A 20,085-nucleotide genomic window follows, 5' to 3' on the forward strand; every position below is an offset into this window, starting at 1 on the left:
AAGAGCTATTTTATTTTATTTTATTTTTATTTTTTTATTTTCTAAGTTCATTTTAATCATTCAGCGCTTTAAGCTGCAGTTTGGAGCAGAATCCTATCTTCTCTCAAAATCTGCTAATATATGAATGCTGCAATTATGACGACTCCCCCACTCCGCAGGTAAGGCAGTCATTGAGAGATATCTATTTATATGCGATTTCTACTTGGGAGATTTACCCCATCCAATGTGATTATTATAGGGATTTATAGAGTGGTTTCTTATGCCAAAGTATCCAACCTAGAGAAAAAAAATAAATGAAGGAGCAGTGAGAAGGAAATACCAGGCTAGATAGAGGGGAGGTAGACAGATTTAAACACAGATACTTAAATCCCTTCTGTCTCCTTCAATGAACTGGCTTTCTCCCCCCACCTCCCACTGCACCTCTATCAAATAGCCCGATAATCTGATCGTCGGAGCAAAATTTCTCTTTCTGTCTTTCCCCCCCAGATTCTCTTTTTTCTCCTTGGTCTCTGCACAGTTTACTTTGAGACAGAGCATTTCTTCAAAAGAATCTCCTGTTTGAACCCTGAAGGTGTTTTCCAAGGGAAGAGTTCACATCAACTCAAGAGGTTAACGAGTTTGCTGGACGAGAGATGAGAAAATCTGAATGATGCTGGTTCAGGAATTCTGGGAGTTGAAGTCCACAGGTGGTAAAGCTGGCCTAGTTGCCCACCTGCCCACCTCTGCCTTAGGCCAAGGGGGAAGATCCTGAGCCCCCTTCATTGGCATCTCTCATCTAACCTGACTCCAGATCAAATGCAAATCCCTTTGGAGGCTTCACAAGTCTCTGAATCCATATCAGGGGTGAAATGCTCCCGGTTCAGACCAGATTGCCCGATCCGGTAGCGATGGCGGTGGGTGGTTTGGAGAACCGATAACAAAAATCCTTGCCCCCCCCCATGCCCGGCTGAGCCGCGCAATAATCAGAGTCAAGGACTACCTGGATACGGTCTAATGATCTGCAGTCTTCCCCTCTTATTATTTTCATTCCTGATTTAAATTTCAGAATCCTGCACACGCCCTTCCATTTTTAGGCTAATTACCGTACTTTTCGGACTATAAAACACACCTAAATTTAGAAGAGGAAAACAACAACAATAAAAAAACGTTTTTGGCCTCCGTGCACCCCATTTTCGGCCCTTTTTTGGGCCCTTTTCCAGCCTTTTTTCTGCTTCTGTTTTCGAGGCTTTTTTGGCCCATTTTTGAAGCTATTTTTGGCCCGTTTTCTAGGCTTTTTTGGCCCATTTTTGAGGCTTTTGGGGCCTGTTCTTGAGGCTTTTTTTGGCCCGTTTTTTCTGAAAAATGGGCCAAAAAAAGCCTTGAAAACAGGCCAATAAAAGCCTCAAAAAGGCTAGAAAACGTGCTAAAAAGCCTCAAAAATGGGCTGAAAAAAGCCTCAGAAACAGGCCGAAAACCCCCCGAAAATGGGCCAAAAAAAGGCCTGAAAAAGGGGCATGTGGAGGCCAAAAAATGGCCAGCAGGTGGCCAGGCCATCTTGTAGATGCATAGACAATGCGTCTTTGGCAATATGCGTCTTATAGACGCATAGACATTTTCACCCCCTTTTGGGAGGCAAAAAAGTGCATCTTATAGTCCAAAAAAATACGGTATATCATTAAACAAAACAAAACAAAAAAAGAAATCAGCATATAATTTCAGGCCATGAGGAAGGCGAATCTGACGCTACCTACCAACGTATGAGATCAACTTACTTTTTCATGCTTGTGTTTCTCTTTCTCTTTCTCTTTCTTTTCCCTTTCCTTCTTCTCTTTCTCTTTCTCCCTTTTCTCCTTCTCTTTGTCCTTCTCCCGCTCCTTCTTTTTCTTCTTCTCTTTTTTGTCTTTTTTCTTTTCTTTGGGTTTTTCCTTTTCCTCGAACAGCTTCTCGGGAAGGACTGAGGAAGGGGGCTGCAGCAACGAGGGGAGCTTCATGGAGGTCGGGGTGCAGTACAAGGGGAGGGACAGGTCTTTGGGAGGGAGGACCAGAGGGACTGACAAAGCTTTAGCCTTGTCCTTACTTTTCTCTTTTATTTTCTCCTTGTCTTTCTTCTCTCGGTCCTTTTTGCCTTTCTCCTTCTCCTTCTTCTTCTCTTTGTGTTTCTCGCGTTCTTTCTTGGACCCTAGGTCTTTGATCTTGACTTTGGTGTCGTCCTCAAAGTCCTTCATTTTGAACTTGAAAGAATCCAGGTCATCGTCTCCTCTGAGCAGGTCCTTCCATTGAAACTTGGCTTCTCGGCCTCCTTCCTTGTCTCGGTCCTTCTCCTTGTTCTTCTCCTTGTCTTTGTTCTTCTCTTTGCTCTTCTCCTTATCTTTCTGCTTTTCTTTCTTTTTCATTTTGGTCTTCAGCTCCTTCTTCAGCTTCTTCTTCACCTCCACCGAGGCCGCCTGCTTCGTTTTCTCCTCGTAGATTTTGAGCAAAGGTTCCGGTGTGGGCGGAGAAGCCGAAGGAGATGAGAAATAGGGGAAGCTCGCCGGTAAATTTGCGTGAGGGCCCATGTTGGCCTTGCGAATCACCTCGTCGATCGAATCGTCCATTGTCCATGAAATGTCCGAACTTGAAGTTCCGCCAGAAGGCGGAAGTGGGGTGCTTCCTGCTTTATTTAAGCCGCTATTCGCCGAAACGGAAGCTTTAGGGATGGGAGGCTCAGACACAGAAAGTCTTTTGGGACTCGTGAAAACATCTCCTTCGGATTCAGACCCAGAAGAAAACTCAAATGGATCTGGATCCCGTTCGGCACATGCCCGGGCAATGACCGCGTCAATTGAATCGTCGATTGTCTTGTCCATCACCATAAATTTCTTTGCTGGATTCTCACTTGTGGGTTTGACAGGTTCAGCTGGCATCGGTACTTGTTTAACCTGAATAGTCTCTTTCCCCATCTTTTCGCTCAGTACAACTAATGGGGTTTTCATCGGGGTCTCCTGCTTAATTGTTATTTGAGGGACCACGTGGACTGGAAGTTTGGGACTTTTCGGGCTTCGGGGGCTCTTGGCCCGGCCAGGAGATTTTTTCTCCTTGGTACCAATTTTGGGCGAGCGGAGGGGGCTGCCCATCACTGCCGGAGATGGGGAAACCTTGGGCGTTTTAGTCTTATGCACCGGAGAGACTGTTTTCGTCTTGGGTTTAGGAAGAAGTGCTTTGGATTCGGAGGGTTTGGGAACGGGCAGCTGGGACTTTGCCATCGGAGCCAGGACAGGTGGCTCTGGGGAAGCCGGTACCTGATCGCCGCCCTCTTGAACACAAACCGGGGAAAGCATTGGAGGCACCTTCTGGGCGTTGATCAAACTAAGAGGTTCGCGTGGCTCCGGGGTGATGTCAAGCTGAGCGTCTCCTTTCGTGTTGGTTAGTTTGGGTCGCTTGGCCGGAGGCAATTCCTCGGATTCGGGGCTTTCCAGGGGCCTCTTGCTTAAGTAATTTTCGTCGTTCACAGCCTCGTCTTCTTCCATTTCTCCTTCTTCCTCCAAAGGAACCTGCATGGCTTCTGCGGAAGTTCCTCCATCCGTTGGCACCTGCTCCTCTTCCTCCTCTGGAGTAAAAAGAGAGAAAAGAAAAAAGTCACTTTCAGGCTAAAAAGTCTACGGAGGGTCTCAGTCATCCTGGTCATGGTTGTCCCAAAGGTGCTTTTTTCAAGAGGCAACTGGACTTTCTAGGTTGTTTTTTTTTTCCTTTGAAGACGTTTCGCTTCGCATCCAAGAAGCTTCCTCAGCTCTAGCTGAAGAAGCTTCTTGGATGAGAAGTGAAACATCTTCAAAGAAATTTATGTTTTACTGGCAAAGAAATAAAGGGAGACTAGTATAGATCAATTTCAAGCTATTTAGCTCTCATCAGCTAGCCGTACCCTTCTGGGATTCGAACCCAAGCTACTTGCATATTAGGTAGATGTATTAACCTCTAAGCGGGGTTCGAAGCCCAGAAGGGTATGGCTAGCTCAAGGGTGTCAAACTCAAGGCCCGGGGGCTGGATCCGGCCTGCAGGGTGCTTAGATCTGGCCCGTGAAGTTGCCATGGAAACAGTGAAGGACCGGCCCGCAGTGCTTCTACCAGTGAAAATGGACTTGGGAGGGCTGTGTGAAGCCTTCCCAGCTCCATTTTCGCTGGCTGATAGTTGCAGGAGGCCGTCACAGCTTAAAACAGAGCTTGGGAGCCCATTTTCACTGGCAGAGCGCTCGGGCCATCACAGGCGCCCCTGACACGAGTGACGCCGAGTTGGCCATGCCCACCCTGGTCCCCCAAGGTCAAACACAACCCTGATGTGGCCCTCAATGAAATCGAGTTTGATACCCCTGGGCTTGCTAATGACAGCTAAATAGCTTGAAACAGATCTATGGTAGTCTCCCTTTTTTTCTTTGTCGGTCAAAGATAAATTTAACACAAAAACGGCTGCCTGCGAAGGCCCCTGGATTGGGGCTGAAAGGTGAAAATGGAAGCAGTAGGCTCCATCCCATAATTGGGTAAACCAGGTTGCTCTGATAAAAAACAGTCTTCAAGGAAAAAAAAACAAGGAAGTCCAGTTGTCTCCTGAAAAAAGCACCTTTGGGTCATTTTCAGGCTCTGGATGAGATAACAGTTTATAGAGTTCATGAGGAATTCGCTTGCACGGAAAGAACGGTTCATTGCAATGCCACTGAGGTGGCATTATCAACAGTATCAACAGTAGAGACCTTCAAATTTCTAGGTTCTATCATATCTCAGGGCCTAAAATGGACACCCAACATCAAAAAAGCACAACAAAGAATGTTCTTTCTGCGCCAACTCAGAAAGCTCAACCTGCCCAAGGAGCTGCTGATCCAGTTCTACAGAGGAATTGTTGAGTCTGCCACCTGCACCTCTATAACTGTCTGGTTTGGCTCTGCAACCCAACAGGACAGACACAGACTTCAGAGGATCATTAGAACTGCAGAAAAAACAATGGCTACCAACCTGCCTTCCATGGAGGACCTGTCTACTACACGAATCAAAAAGAGGGCTGGGAAAATATTTATAGACCCCTCGCATCCTGGACATAAACTATTTCAACTCTTACCCCCAAAACGATGTATAGAGCACTGCACACCAGAACAACTAGACACAAGGACAGTTTTTTCCCCGAACACCATCACTCTGCTTAATAACTAATTCCCACAACACTGTCAAACTATTCACCAAGTGCATTACTATTAATTTTCTCATCGTTCCTATCACTCATCTCCTCCCACTTATGACTGCATAACTGTAACTTGTTGCTTGTATCCTTACGATTTATATTGATTGTTACCTAGTATAATTTGATTGCTTATTTGTACTCTATGACTATCATTAAGTGTTGTACACTATGATTCTTGACGAACAGATCTTTTCTTTTTATGTACACTGAGACCCTATGCACCAAGAGAAATTCCTTGTGTATCCAATCACACTAGGCCAATAAAGAATTCTAATCTAATTAATTGAAGATCAGAAATACACCAAGAAAAGGCACCAATAAATAGAAATAGCATTTAAGATTATATACCGTACTCTTTAAGTGGTTCATAATAAATGTTGCATTTATATTTTATTCATCTGCCATGTCATACAGGTAGTCCTCAACATACGACCATTCGTTTGGAAACCGTTCCAAGTTACGATGGCTCTGAAAAAAGTGAGTAATGACTGTTTTTCACAATTACGACTGTCCCTCATGGCCATGTGATCAAAATTCAGATGCTTGGCAACTGGTTCACACTTATGACGGGTTGCAGTGAACCCAGGGTCACGCGATGCCCTTTTGCGGCCTTCCGACAAGCGAAGTCAATGGGGGAAACCAGATCCACTCAACAACCAACCCTGTGACTAATTCAACAACTGCAGTGATTCACTTAACAACAGTGGAAAGAACGGTCGTAAAATAAGGGAAAGCTTACTTAACAGCTGTCTCGCTTGGCAATTCTGGGCTCAGTTGTGGTTGTATGTATGACGTGGGACAGAGGTTGGAAGGAGTGTCCCACACTCACCCTTGGTACAGCATGATCATACTTGGATTTTAATTATTTTAATTATGTTTAATTGTACTATCTTAACTGGCTTTTCAGTCCACACGATCACTATATAGAAGTGAAAAGGTATGGTTAAAACCTCCACAAATAAATGCCAAGAGATAGTTTTTTAATTAGAAGGCCAAAGATTTTTTTCTATTGATTTTTTCCCCATAATTTTTTCTCCGTAAGTTAGTTCACCTGGCATTGAACAATTGGCATCTAAAGTAGAACATGTACAGGCAGACCTCGACTTATGAACACAACGGAGCCCAAAATTTGTGTTGCTAAGTGAAATATTTGCTAAGTGAATTTTGCCCCCATTTTACGACTTTTCTTGCCAGAGTTAAGTGAATCACTACAGTTGTTAAGTTAGTACTGTGTTTCTCTGAAAATAAGACCCTGTCTTATATTTTTTTGAACCCTGAAATAAGCGCTTGGCCTTATTGCCATGCGCTCAAAAGCCCAATTGGGCTTATTATCAGGGGACGTCCTATTTTGGGGGAAACTGGGTAATACAGTTGTTAAGTGAATCATGCTTTCCCCTTTGACTTCGCTTGTCAGAAGGTTGCAGGAGGGGATCACGTGACCCCGGGACACTGCAACCGTCAGAAATATGAACCGGTTGCCAAGCCTCTGAATTTTGATCACATGACCATGGGGACAGTCGTTAAGTGTGAAAAACACTCCTTACTTGCTTTTTTCAGGGCCATTGTCATTTTAAACAGTCACAAATACGAAGCAGCGTGAATCTTGATCACGTGAGCATGGGGATGGCTGCAACGGTCGCAACTGGGAAAAACGGTCCTAAGTCACTTTTTTCAGTGCTGCTGTAATTCCGAATGGTCACTAAAAGAACGGTTGTAAGTCGAGGACTACCTGTTCCTGCAAATGGAGGTATATTGCTTTTAAAAAATCAAAATGGCTACATTAAAAGGTAAAGGTAAAGGCTCCCCTCGCACATATGTGCTAGTCGTTCCCGGCTTTAGGGGGCGGTGCTCATCTCCGTTTCAAAGCTGAAGAGCCAGCGCTATCCGAAGACGTCTCCGTGGTCATGTGGCCGGCATGGCTAAACACCAAAGGCGCAGAACGCTGTTACCTTCCCACCAAAGGTGGTCCCTATTTTTCTACCTGCATTTTTTACGTGCTTTCAAACTGCTAGGTTGGCAGAAGCTGGGACAAGTAACGGGAGCTCACTCCGTTACGCGGCACTAGGGATTCGAACCGCTGAACTGCCGACCTTTCGATTGACAAGCTCAGCGTCTTAGCCACTGAGCCACCGCGTCCCATGGCTACATTATGCAAGCCCAATTCCAGTGCTGCTCCTGATACAGAACAACTACATTCCTTTGTCCTTTTACTTCTTGACAAATGGCTTTTTCTGGCTTCACTTTGGCATAGTGGGAGCTGATGCACCATGTAACCCTTTTCCAGTGACTTGACTTACGGCACATAAAAATCCCCTTTCATCCACTTTAAGGTGCTCGAATAAAAACCAAGCCACAGAATAACATTTGAGAAACAACCCGACATTTAATTGGTGGGTGCATTCTTGTTATTTTAACAAAACTTTGCTTCTTGTGTCTGGACACCCCCCCCACTCCAAAAATCTCATTCGATTTTTTGGGGTTTGCCTTTCAAGCCTGGGAGGGGGGGGAGAGACCCTTCCTTTCCTCTAAAATGTGTCAATGGCTTGATTTACGAGATTTGAGTCAAGAGCCTCGGGTCTAAACACGAATTTGTGCCAGCAGTGCAAATTATGTAAAAACAAACAAACAAACAAACGAAGAAAAGTTAAGTTTTGGCCAAGGCCCAGAGGATTTACAGCAGCAGGTCCAAAGTGGAGATTCTGCCTAGGGGATAAAGGCTTCTGTTTTATTTAGCCTTCTGTAAGAAACAGAAATGTGTTAGTTCCAGTTTTGCTTGGATGGACATGTGTGTTTTTGTTGTTTAAAAGAGGAGGAGGAGGAGGAGGAGGAGGAGGAGGAGGAGGAGGAGAAGGAGGAGGAGGAGGAGGAAAAATAGAAGAAGAAGAGGAGGAGGAGGAGGAGGAGGAGAAGGAGAAGAAGAGGAGGAGGAGGAGAAAAAGAGAAGAAGAAGAAGAGGACGAGGAGGAGAAAAAGAGAAGAAGAAGAGGAGGAGGAAGAGGAGGAGAAAAAGAGAAGAAGAAAGAGAAGGAGGAGGAAGAGGAGAAGAAGAAAGAGAAGGAGGAGGAGGAGGAGAAGAAGAAGAAGAAGAAGAAAAGGAGGAGGAGGAGAAGGAGAAGAAGAAGAGGAGGAGGAGGAGAAAAAGAGAAGAAGAAGAAGAAGAGGAGGAGGAGGAGAAGAAGAAAGAGAAGGAGGAGGAGGAGGAGGAGAGGAGGAGGAGGAGAAAAAGAGAAGAATAAGAAGAGGAGGAGGAGGATTAGGAGAAGAGGAAGAGAAAAAGGAAGAAGAAGAGGAAAAAAAAGAAGGCTCAAATCTCCTGTACTGCCACCTGCTAGAAATAGACTGGGATGCCAGATTTTGTGCAGGTTCCAAAAAATTGGTTTAATCACTGCTTGATCTCTTCGGGTAGTGAAATATGCTCATGTTCCCTATGGGGGCATGATTTAAAAGAGAAATGAGCTGAGCTGGAAAAATATTTCAAATTCATATTTTTGACCTCAATGTTACAGAGAAGCAGCTCGGTGTAGAGGTGAAAGAAAAATTCTCTTTAATACTCCTGCAACAAAGATGAACAGGGGACTGGAGGCTAAAACATACGAAGAACGGTGGCAGGAACTGGGTTTGGCTAGTCTAGTGAAAAGGACTACGGGTGGCATGATAGCAGTGCTCCAAAATCTAAAGGGCTGCCCCAAAGAAGAGGGGAGTCAAGCTATTCTCCTTCTGTTGTCCTGAATAACACCATCCTTGCGAGGTAGGACAGTGATGGGCAGACTCAGCTTTCCAAGCTCTCTGGGACTGAGCTGATAATGCACTTCTCAGCTGTAAGGGCTAGGAAGAGGGCAGGGAAGCATGGATCCAGTCACCGCTGGGCTGCCGGGTCTTTGGGAACAATTTCTCAGTGTGCTACCCATCCTGCGGCCTCAACAAAATCAAGGGCCTTGGTAGTACTGTGGTCTAAAGCACCCTGTTATTAAGAACAGCTGCCTGCAATTACTGCAGGTTCGAATCTCGCCAGGCTCAAGGTCGACTCAGCCTTCCATCCTTTCTAAGGTGGGTAAATTGAGGACCCAGTTTGTGGGGGCAATAAGCTGACTTTGTATAAATATACAAAAGTATGAAGGCTATTGCTTAACGCATTGTAAGCCGCTCTGAGTCTCCGGAGAAGGGCGGCATATAAATCAAATTAAAACAACAACAACAACAAAAAAAAAAAACGAGGGAAGCCGGATTTGCTTATGGACTGCATGATTCGTGTAACAATTGCAGCAATCTGTTTAACAACCATAGCAAAAAATAAATAAAACAAAAAAGGTGACAAAATGAAGCCAAACTCACTTAACAGCTGCCTTGCTTAGCAACCGAAATTTGGGGATCAAATTTTGATCGTAAGTCGAGAACTACCTGCAAACCGTTGCTCAAAGGAACTGGATCAAAGCAGTATATAGAGGTTGTAATTTCTGGAGATATTATTTTTTTGGAGGAATTTTCATTCTGGAGGCATGCAGACAGAACAGTAATTTAATTTATCAGCCCTCAAAGAAATACCATTAGAAATCCTTGAGCATTATCCTGGTGACATCCTACCAGCTTGAGATCCAGAAACTGTAATTACAAGACTCTAACACATCTATTAACACACCTAAGCACACAGCCCCTCCTTCCGGGATGATATACTGTATGTCAGTTTGATCTAGCAGTTAAGGCACCAGGCTAGAAAGCAGGAGATCATGAGTTCTAGTCCCGCATTAACCACGAAAGCCAACTGGGTAAATTTGGGTTAATCATCAGGAGACTGAGAGTTCTAGTCCTGCATTAGCCATGAAAGCCAATTGGGTGAATCTGGCCAATCACCAGGAGGCTGGGAGTTCTAGTCCTGCATTAGCCATGAAAGCCAATTGGGTGAATCTGGCCAATCACCAGGAGGCTGGGAGTTCTAGTACTACATTAGCCATGAAAGCCAATTGAGTGAATCTGGCCAATCACCAGGAGGCTGGGAGTTCTAGTACTACATTAGCCATGAAAGCCAATTGAGTGAATCTGGCCAATCACCAGGAGGCTGGGAGTTCTAGTTCCGCATTAGCCATAAAAGCCAACTGGGTGAATTTGGGTTAATCATCAGGAGACTGAGAGTTTTAGTACTATATTAGCCATGAAAGCCAATTGGGTGAATCTGGCCAATCACCAGGAGACTGGGAGTTCTAGTACTACATTAGCCATGAAAGCCAATTGGGTGAATCTGGCCAAACACCAGGAGGCTGGGAGTTCTAGTCCTGCATTAGCCATGAAAGCCAATTGGGTGAATCTGGCCAATCACCAGGAGGCTGGGAGTTCTAGTACTACATTAGCCATGAAAGCCAATTGGGTGAATCTGGCCAATCACCAGGAGACTGGGAGTTCTAGTCCTGCATTAGCCATGAAAACCAACTGGGTGAATTTGGGCCAATCACCAGGAGACTGGGAGTTCTAGTCCCACATTAGCCATAAAAGCCAACTGGGTGAATTTGGGCCGATCATCAGGAGACTGGGAGTTCTAGTCCCACATTAGCCATAAAAGCCAACTGGGTGAATTTGGGCCGATCATCAGGAGACTGGGAGTTCTAGTCCTGCATTAGCCATGAAAGCCAACTGGGTGAATCTGCCCAATCACCAGGAAACTGGGAGTTATAGTCCCTCATTAGTCATGAAAGCCAACTGAGTAAATTTGGGCCAGCCCCCCTCTCTCAGCCCAACCAACCTCACAAGGTTGTTGTTGTGGAGAAAACAGGTGGAAGAAGTAGTGTTGGATATGTTTACCACCTTGGGTTGTTTGTAAAAAATAATGAAGGCGGGATACAAATAAATAAACAAAATCAAACCAACAATGCTGTGAAAGCATTCTTTTGCCCAGTTTGTCATGGTTTAGCAGCCCGAGCCAGTGAATATTCTATATTTTTTTGTTTTGTTTTGAATCCTAATCCTTTGCCTAGAGGCAGAAAATAACTTTCTGAAGGAGCTCTTACAATTACACAAAACAAAGAATGGACAATTAAAACAAAACAAAAGAAAAAACCTGACCATCCCAAGAAACAAAACAAAACAAAACAAAAGAAAAAACCTCTCCTTCCCAAGAAAGGAAGGAGAAAAAAAAAAAAAAAGAATTGTGCACAAAAACGAGTCACTTCCACAGGGAGCAAGTACCTGTGGCTCAAGCAGTAAATCCTAATTTCTTCCCACACTTGCTCAAAGCGAATTGCTGTCACAAATTCAGTAGCATCCAGGGTGGGAGGATTTAAGCAGAAATGATTTAAAAGAGGGTCTCATAAAGCTTCTTAGAAGAAAAATCCGGTCCGGTTCCAAGCTGGGAGAAAGATGCTGGAAATAAAACGGAGGCTGGCTGGTTGGAAAGAAAGTTTATTTGGATGCCAGAAACTTCAGTGACAGCAGCATGTTTCCGGGGTGGCTGACCAAATGGTTGGGTGAGTGGATGGATTTTTATAGGGTTCTGGGGTTTTGTGATTGAGATGCTCCAGGGGGTTGTGCAATGTGGTGAGCCTTGTGTCTTTTGCTATTCTAATGGTGGTGGGTAAATCCTATTCTGTCCTAAAAGGTCAGGTCCTGTCCTTAGAATTTGGGTGGGGGGAATGTACATTCTTAGTCCCATCAGATCCAGCCTTCTGTGGGAGCTGTGGCTAAAGGCATTTTGTTTATGAATAGATTGGCCCTGTCTTTTTTAATAGGTACAAAATATTCATCTCTAAAGACTTAAGATGTCTGCTTGAGGTTATGGTAGGAAGACTGGGGCTGGTTTCTGCCTTTGTTAAGATTTCTCTCCATTTCTCCTTTGGGGGTATATAATATTATGCTTCTTTTTATATTTCCCAAAATATTTCAGTCTTGGGGGGGTTAGGGTTAGGGTTAGGGGGGGGCTTTCCTCAAGCTGATTCCAGACCCCCAGCTCTTCAAACGACTTTCAGGGAGTGGGTTTTCAAAAGGCCAACTGAGTGGTACTGTAAGGTCGAGGGGCAGAATTGTGGAGTAATAGAGATGAAAAGAAAGTTACTGGCTTGACACAATACTTTGGCATGAAATGTCCGAAAAGTGCTTTTTCGAAAGGCAACTTGGCTTCTCTTTTGTTTTTCTTGAAGATGTTTTGTTTCTCATCCAAGAAGCTTCTTCGGTTCTGACAGAATGGTGGAGGGGGGAAATGGAAGGATTGATATCCCTTGCAAGTCATCTGGTCATTCGCACTCTCTCTGGGAGTCGATAAGGCACAGATAAACCCCAAGTGGCTTCAATGACTCTCAGAGAGAGGGCAAATGACCTGATGACTGCAAGGAATAGAAATCCTTCCATTTCCCCCTTGACCATTCCATCGGAACCGAAGAAGCTTCTTGGATGAGAAGTGAAACGTCTTCAAGGGAAAAAAAACAAAAACAAAGAAAAGTCCAGCTGCCTTTCAAAAAAGCACTTTTAGGACCACCATGACTTGAGAATGACTGAGAATCCCTGCAGAAACTTCGCATGAAAACAACATCACTCTACTTTACTTAACACTGTGCAGGTTATATAGACTACTAACGCTGAGAATGTTACCTAGTTTGGTGATGAAATGTCTGCAAGAAAACAACCAAGCTCAGAGATCACCATTTCAATCCTGAGCTACAAATATTCTCCTTTATCTGTGCTGTACAGGTAGTCCTCGCTTACCAACGACTCAGTCAGTGAACATTTGAAATTACGACAGCACTGCAAAAGGGGATGTACGACTGGTCCTCAAAGTTGCGGCCGCTGCAGTGTCCCGTGGGGGGGTCACACGATCGTCATTTGTGACCTTCGTTTGTGACCTTTATTGACGCTACCATCAATAAAAACCCTGATTCCCGCTCCACTTCCCGCTCCACTGTCAATCAGGCTTCCTTAACCAAAGACCTCCCTAAAGTATGCTCGACGTATTCCTTATTTAAATGTATTTCTTTCTTTCCCCCCCCCCCCCCGTTAAAAAATGAAATTATTAGCAAAGACAAGGTAATTAGGCCGTGACAACCTGTCCACCGCAGCCAATCAATAACAGGAGTAGATTAACTAAGATGACGGATTGTACAATGTTGATGGGCTATAAATGGCTAGAGAGAGAGAAAGAGAGAGAGAGAGAGAGAGAGAGAGAGAGAGAGAGAGAGAGAGAGAGAAAGAGAGAGAGAGAGACTGACCGGCAGAAAAAGGAGTCTTTTCTAACATATCCACAATAAAAAAAAGAGAGAGAGAGAGAACCTTAAAATGCTATATAAGCAGGCTAACCTGAAATGACACCTGGTATTATAAATGGTCTAATCTATATGTTAATATGGTTGTATCACAGAACTGCAGCAAGAGAAAGATAACAATATGACTTTGGGGTTTCTATGGCTACCATCCTGAGCGAATGTGCCGGCAAGGGCCTTTGCAAGGCGGACACCGCAAACTCGGTTTTCCGAGGGTTTCTCTTTTGCTTATTTATGATATGATTTATGATAACGACAACATCTCCCATTTTCTCCCCTCGTCAGGTACAATAAATTGCCGTCGTTAATCTCCTTTTTTTTTTTTTTTTGGTGGTGGTGGTTCAGGCCTGATTACAATAATATAATAGGTGCCCAGTTATGGTAATCGGAAGCATTAAGGTGAGAGATTTTTTTTTTTTTTTTTCTCAGCCCGGCTCATTTCTTACCAAAAAAGAAATAAAAAAAAGAAAGAAATATGAATTTGGAGATGATCGGAGACAACTGTCACCAGGTGGGTTATTTTTTAAGGGATTTTTTTTTTTTTTTTTTTTTGCTTTGAGCAAAAATTTCCGAGCCGTCTCAAAATTCTCTCTTGCCTGTTGTTCGCAGGCCAAAAAAGAAAAAAAAAGGGGGTGGTTTTAAAATTAAAAGCCTGGGAAAGCTTTTCATGGAAATTTGGGACTTCTGACGTGTCCTGCCACCAGGGTGTGTGTGAGAATGGGAGGGCCACATCCACACCTGAAAGCAGGAAAAAAGGGAAAAACCAACCAGCCCATGTGTGGGAAGGTCCTTAGTCAGCCTTTTATACTCTGTATTTATCGAGCTAATAGCAGTTGGGAAGGAGTTTTCAAGCTGGCACTTAAAGACGGGAAAATATTTTATCCCGGTGCAGCAACTCCCAACTCATTTAAAACACACGCGCAGAAAGAAAACAAACACAGGATACAGTCGACCAATCTGGTTCTCTTGGTCCAAACATCTGAGAGCTGCTGGGGGTTCGGGCGAACCTCTAGCTAAGATTCTGTGCAGTTCAGAGAACCCGCAAATCCCACTCCTGCCTGGCCCCCCCCACCCCTCCCCTCCCCGGAGTCCCTATACAGTCCATTTTGGATGCAAGTAAGTATAGGGCGAGTGCGGAGGGTTGGGGAGGGTGAAAAACGGGCCTACCGGAAGATTGGGAAGGCCGGAAATGAGCCTATTTCCAGCCTCCAGAGGGCCTTCGGAGCCTGGGGAGGTCGTTTTCGCCCTCCCGGAGGCTCGAAGAAAGCCTCCGGAGCCTGGGGAGGGCAAAAACGCCCCCCCCGCCATGGTGCAGGAGGCCGACTAGGCCACACCCACCATGGCCACACCCACCCAGCAACCAGGCAGCGAACCCTTGCTAAAAGTTTTGAAGCCCCCCCCCTTCAAGACAGAAAATTTTATCTATCTGTCGTCTTGGCACTTTTCAGGGAAATCTTCCAGGTTTACAGGCAATCCTTGACTTACAACCATCCGTTTAGTGACCGTTCAAAGTTACAACGGTGCTGAAAAAAGCGACTTAGGACCAATCCTCATGTTTACAATGGTTGTAAGAATCTCCCCGTGATCACGTGATCAGAAATTTAGACGCTTGGCAACTGGCATGTACTTATGACGGTTTGCACTTGTCCCAGGGAGGGTGGGGGTCACATGATCCCCTTTTGCAACCTTCCCACCTCCCCATATGGACCAGTTGCCAAACATCTGAATTTTGATTACATGATCATGGGAATGCTAGAACGGTTGTAATTGTGAAGGAGCCAGGATAGCTCAGCAGAATAATGCATTGTGATTAACACCAGCTGTCTGCAATTACTGTAAGTTCGAATCTCACCAGGCTCAAGGTTGACTCAGCCTTCCATCCTTTCTAAGGTAGGTAAATTGAGGACCCAGTTTGTGGGGGCAATAAGCTGACTTTGTATAAAAGTATACAAAAGTATGAAGGCTATTGCTTAACGCATTGTAAGCCGCCCTGAGTCTCCGGAGAAGGGTGGCATATAAATCAAATTAAAAAAAAAAAAAAACCATAAGTCATCTTTTTTCAGTGCCTTTGTGACTCGTCACGAAACGAACTGTTGTAAGTCGAGGACTACCCATAATAGAACCTGCAATGAAGTGGAAATGGGGTAGAAAGCCAGAATGACTTACTACCTGGGGAGACGGTGACACCCCATTAACGAAAGCAGAGATTACACACACAGGTGAGGCCCACGAAATCTCAGAGGCCAATGAGCATCACGCACTAATTTGCTTTAGGAAAGAATTAAGGGAGATTTTCAGCTATGGATCAGTTGACTTCCAAATATAAAAGCAAATGAAAATAAAACAGTATCTGAAGTGGGGATGGTCAAACTTTTTGCCGGATCTCATTTAGCTGTTTTTGGGGAGGGATTAAGGGGCTGGTTGAATCACGGAGACGAGAAAAGAGCGGGTTTCAAGTAGGATTAAGTCTTTTCCTTCTTCTTCATCCTTATTTTACGGCTTACAGTTATATTTCGCCTGGCTTCCTATTTCAAAATGACGAGAAACTCTACCCTAAGTTTTCAATAATCAGATGAGACTCTGAAGGTCAGTAAAATTGTGCAGGGGACTCAATGTAGCTTTGGGGCTGATTTAACTAGGGTGCCAAGTCTGATGCTTCAGATTGTTCTGCCCCAGCTACGGACCCCAAAGAACGCAGCACACACAAAGTCTGTACAAACCTTAGTTTACTAAATTAAATCAGTCTTTTTTCAAATAAAGGCTGTTAATTAACTTTCTTAACAGCCTACAAGAATCCAAAGAATAAATAATCGTAATCTTACTATGGTTGGCAGAAAGCCCAGAAGCAATTTGCAGAGAACTAAGATCAAGACGCGAAGGAGAGTGAATGAAGTTGTTCCCTGCAAATTGCTTCAGTCGGCGTTCCTCCTTAAATAGGCTAAGGGAGTGGCCAATTAGCCCCAAGCCTTACTCTCGAGGAGACCTCCTCCTGAGGAGCCACTCCTGCCTTTTGGCAGCTCTGCGCGCCCGTGCATCGAGAAGAGGCTCCTCCTCTTCTTCCTCTTCACTTATGGGAGCTTCTGGAGGTTCTGAAGGCCCTGGCTGAATCCCCGCCTCTGGCACCACATCTTCTCCAGCCTCCTCATTGTGAATGCTTCAACACAGGAAGTTTTTAAGAAGTGTCTGGACAACCATTTCTCTGAAGTAGTGTAGGGTTTTCTGCCTGAGCAGGGGGTTGGACTAGAAGACCTCCAAGGTCCCAACTCTGTTATCCTATTCCCGTGATGGGGAACCTATGGCATGCATGCCACAGGTGGCGCACATAGCCATATTGGTGGGCACGCGAGCTCAGCTCCGGCGTGCACGCGTGTGCCGGCCAGCTGATTTTCGGGCCTTCTGTGCCCACCAGAAGTAGGGAAACAGGCTATTTCCTGCCTCTGGAGGACCTCAGGGGGTGGTGGGGAAGGCCCGCTTTTCTCTCTCCCCAGCCTCCAGAGCCTTTCTAGGAGGGACTGGAAGTTGGCAAACGGGCCATTTTCAGACTCCGAAGGGCCTCCAGGGGGGTGGGGAAGGCCATTTTCACCCTCCCCAGACTCCTAGGAAGGCTCTGGAGGCTGGGGTCAGCAAAAAATGGGTCTTCCGGTCCCACCAGAAGTTGGCAAACGGGCCGTTTCCGACCTCCGAAGTGGTAGGGAAGGCCATTTTCGCCCTCTCCAGACTCCTAGAAAGGCTCTGGAGGCTGGGAGAGCAAAAAACAGGCCTACCGTGGCATCACGTGCCAGGAGTGGGGGGGAGAGTGGGTCACACGCGCATGCGCGGGGACAGGGTGCATAGAATTATGGGTGTGGGTGTGTGCACGCACGACTCCCCCCCAATCCTGGCATGCGATGGCAAAAAGGTTAGCCATTACTGCCCTATCCTATTCTTCTATTCTATTCTACTTATACCACCTTGCCTAGCGCCTTGATTACATGTTCGGGTTCAAGGCCACTTGCCAAGAGCCTAGGACAGCGATGGCTAACCTTTTTGCCATCGCGTGCTGGGGGGGGCGGGGAAGGTTTGTACGCATACGTGCCCACACCCATAAATCTATGCGCCCTCCGGAGGTCTCTCTAGGAGTCTCTGGAGGCTGGGAACAGCAAAAAAATTACTTCCTGTCCAACCGGGGGTTGGGAAATGGGCCGTTTCAGGCCTCCAGAGGGCCTCTGAGGGGGGAAGGCTGTTTTTGCCCTCCCCAGATGCATAGAGAGGATCTCGAGCCAGGTGAGAAAGAAAAACGAGCCTTCCCCACCCCCCGAGGCCCTCTGGAGGCAGGAAACAGCCTATTTCCCTACTTCTGGTGGGCCCAGAAGGCCCAAAAATCAGCTGGCCAGTGCGCGCAAGCACACCAGAGCTGAGCGCGCGTGCCCATTGATATGGCTACGCGTGCCACTGTGGCACGCATGCCATAGGTTTGCCATCACAGGCCTAGGAAGAAACAGAGTGTGGAAAAAAAAAAATCAAAATGGAAATATATTAAAGTCGGAAAAACAAAACACCCTGCCAGTTTATTCCCACCAAGTGGCAAAATAAGACAAATCGCTTGTGTGTGCAAACAAGTTGTTCGGCTTCCACTAAAGTAAGCTGAAGACGCTTTGAAATAATCAATACAGACACTTCCCGTTTAACGCGCTGTGAGATCGGAGAGAAATATTCATAATTCAGTTAGACAAGCACCTTTGGGCTCGGCAGGCACCGTATCTAGATTCAGCTAGATTTGTAAAGCTAAGACTATGATAGGACTCACCACTGCATTTCTGTCTAAGACTCACAGAGTCTCAAAGAAGGTTTTGTGTCCTTCTGGAACAGGGGTGTCAAACTTGCGCCGTCACGGCGGTGTCACGTGATGTATCGTGATTTTCCTCCCCTTCGCTAAATTGGGCATGGGGGTGCCTAGCGCGTGACGCATCTGGTCCGTGAGCCGGGAGTTTGACACCCCTGTTCTGGAAGATTCAAACGTAACAGAACTTTAAATTAAATTACCATTGAATTAATTCAATTAATTGTTCTTTTGTTTCGCTATCTGGATTGAAGTTAATGGAAAAGTTGGACCTTTCCTTACCAACGATAGAGAAATCAAGGAATTATTGATAAACCATTTGTCAGGCATTCCACTGACGAGCTAAAATGGCATTTTCTTATTAATATCTCTTTGCCAAATCTAATTAAGGGCTGCTAATTTTTAGCATAAGGTTGCAAATACCGATTTCAGCTGGGTTGCAATACCTGGGCTCAGTCTCACGGCCAGCAATGGGATCTGCTTCACATAAAAGTGATTGTTTTTCACTCACTTATGACCGTTGCGGCATCCCCAGGGTTACGTGATCCAAATTTAGACACTTGGCAACTGACTCATATTTATGACGGTTTTAGTGTCCCGGCATATTGGTGGGCATGTGAGCTCAGTTCCGGTGCACATGTGCGTGCTGACCAGCTGATTTTCAGGCCTTCTGGGTCCACCGGAAGTAGGGAAACAGGCTGTTTCCTGCCTCCAGATGGCCTGGGGGTGGGTGGGGAAGGCCCATTTTTTTCTCTCCCCAGGCTTCAGAGCCTTTCTAGGAGCCTGGGGAGGGCAAAAATGGCCTTCCCCACCCCCTGAAGGCCCTCCGGAGGCAGGAAATGGTCAGTTTGCCAACTTCAGTTGGGACTGGAAGGCCCGTTTTTTGCTCTCCTCAGGCTCCAGAGCCTTTCTAGGAACCTGGGGAGGGCAAAAACAGCCTTCCCCACACACCCCGGAAGCCCGGAGGGTCATTCTCTCCTGTAATCTTGCCAGGCTCAAGGTTGACTCAGCCTTCCATCCTTTCTAAGGTAGGTAAATTGAGGACCCAGTTTGTGGGGGCAATAAGATGACTTTGTATAAAATATACAAAAGTATGAAGTATGAAAACTATTGCTTAACGCACTGTAAGCCGCCCTGAGTCTCCGGAGAAGGGCGGCATATAAATCAAATTTTAAAAAAAATAAATAATAATGTGAGAAAGAAGGGGGAAAAAAACTGGCCAGGTGCTGCAGTTTTATGACTGCCTATATAAAAAGTTAACCTTTTAAAAAAACCTATGCATTTAATTGGGTGCTCACCCCTAATCAATTAATATATCTAATCAACTGAAGGCTGCAGCCCTTGCCGTGATTGGAGCTATAACGGGGCGATGTATAAATCTATGCTTCAATTAATCTTTACTCCATCCCAGTGGACATCAACTGAAGATAGTCTACCTGAGGAAGCATAAAGAAGACTAAAGGAGCCTGGTGGCTCAGCAGACTAAAAGCATTGTCATTAACACCAGCTGTCTGCAATTACTGCAAGTTCAAATCTCACCAGGCTCAAGGTCGACTCAGCCTTCCATCCTTTCTAAGGTGGGTAAATTGAGGACCCAGTTTGTGGGGGCAATAAGCTGACTTTGTATAAAAATATACAAAAGTATGAAGGCTATTGCTTAACGCATTGTAAGCTGCCCTGAGTCTCCGGAGAAGGGCGGCATATAAATCAATTTTTTTTAAAAAAATAGCAGGTTATTTTGCTTTATAACCTGTGCTTCATAGGCTCCTAGTAAATTGACCATGTTATGGTTATGGATAATGTGAATTGTAATCTAATAGTTGGGAAAGGAGAAAGTGTTGCTCAGTCACT

At 45.4% G+C, this 20,085-nt stretch overlaps 1 protein-coding gene across 2 annotated transcripts in view; it reads right to left on the reverse strand.

The window, feature by feature from the left end:
* The window catches only part of TAF3 (TATA-box binding protein associated factor 3), a 184,348-nt gene that overhangs the window by 61,238 nt on the left and 103,025 nt on the right, over window positions 1–20,085 (reverse strand). For both annotated transcript variants that reach the window (XM_070947335.1, XM_070947334.1), the window contains exon 3: window positions 1,752–3,565. In XM_070947335.1, coding sequence (XP_070803436.1) covers window positions 1,752–3,565 — 1,814 coding nt within the window. The remainder of the gene's footprint in view (window positions 1–1,751; window positions 3,566–20,085) is intronic.

Source organism: Pituophis catenifer, unplaced genomic scaffold (genome assembly GCF_029215685.1).
Source record: "Pituophis catenifer annectens isolate HBS135680 unplaced genomic scaffold, rPitCat1.0.hap2 SCAF_7, whole genome shotgun sequence".
NCBI classification, from domain to species: Eukaryota; Metazoa; Chordata; class Lepidosauria; order Squamata; family Colubridae; genus Pituophis; species Pituophis catenifer.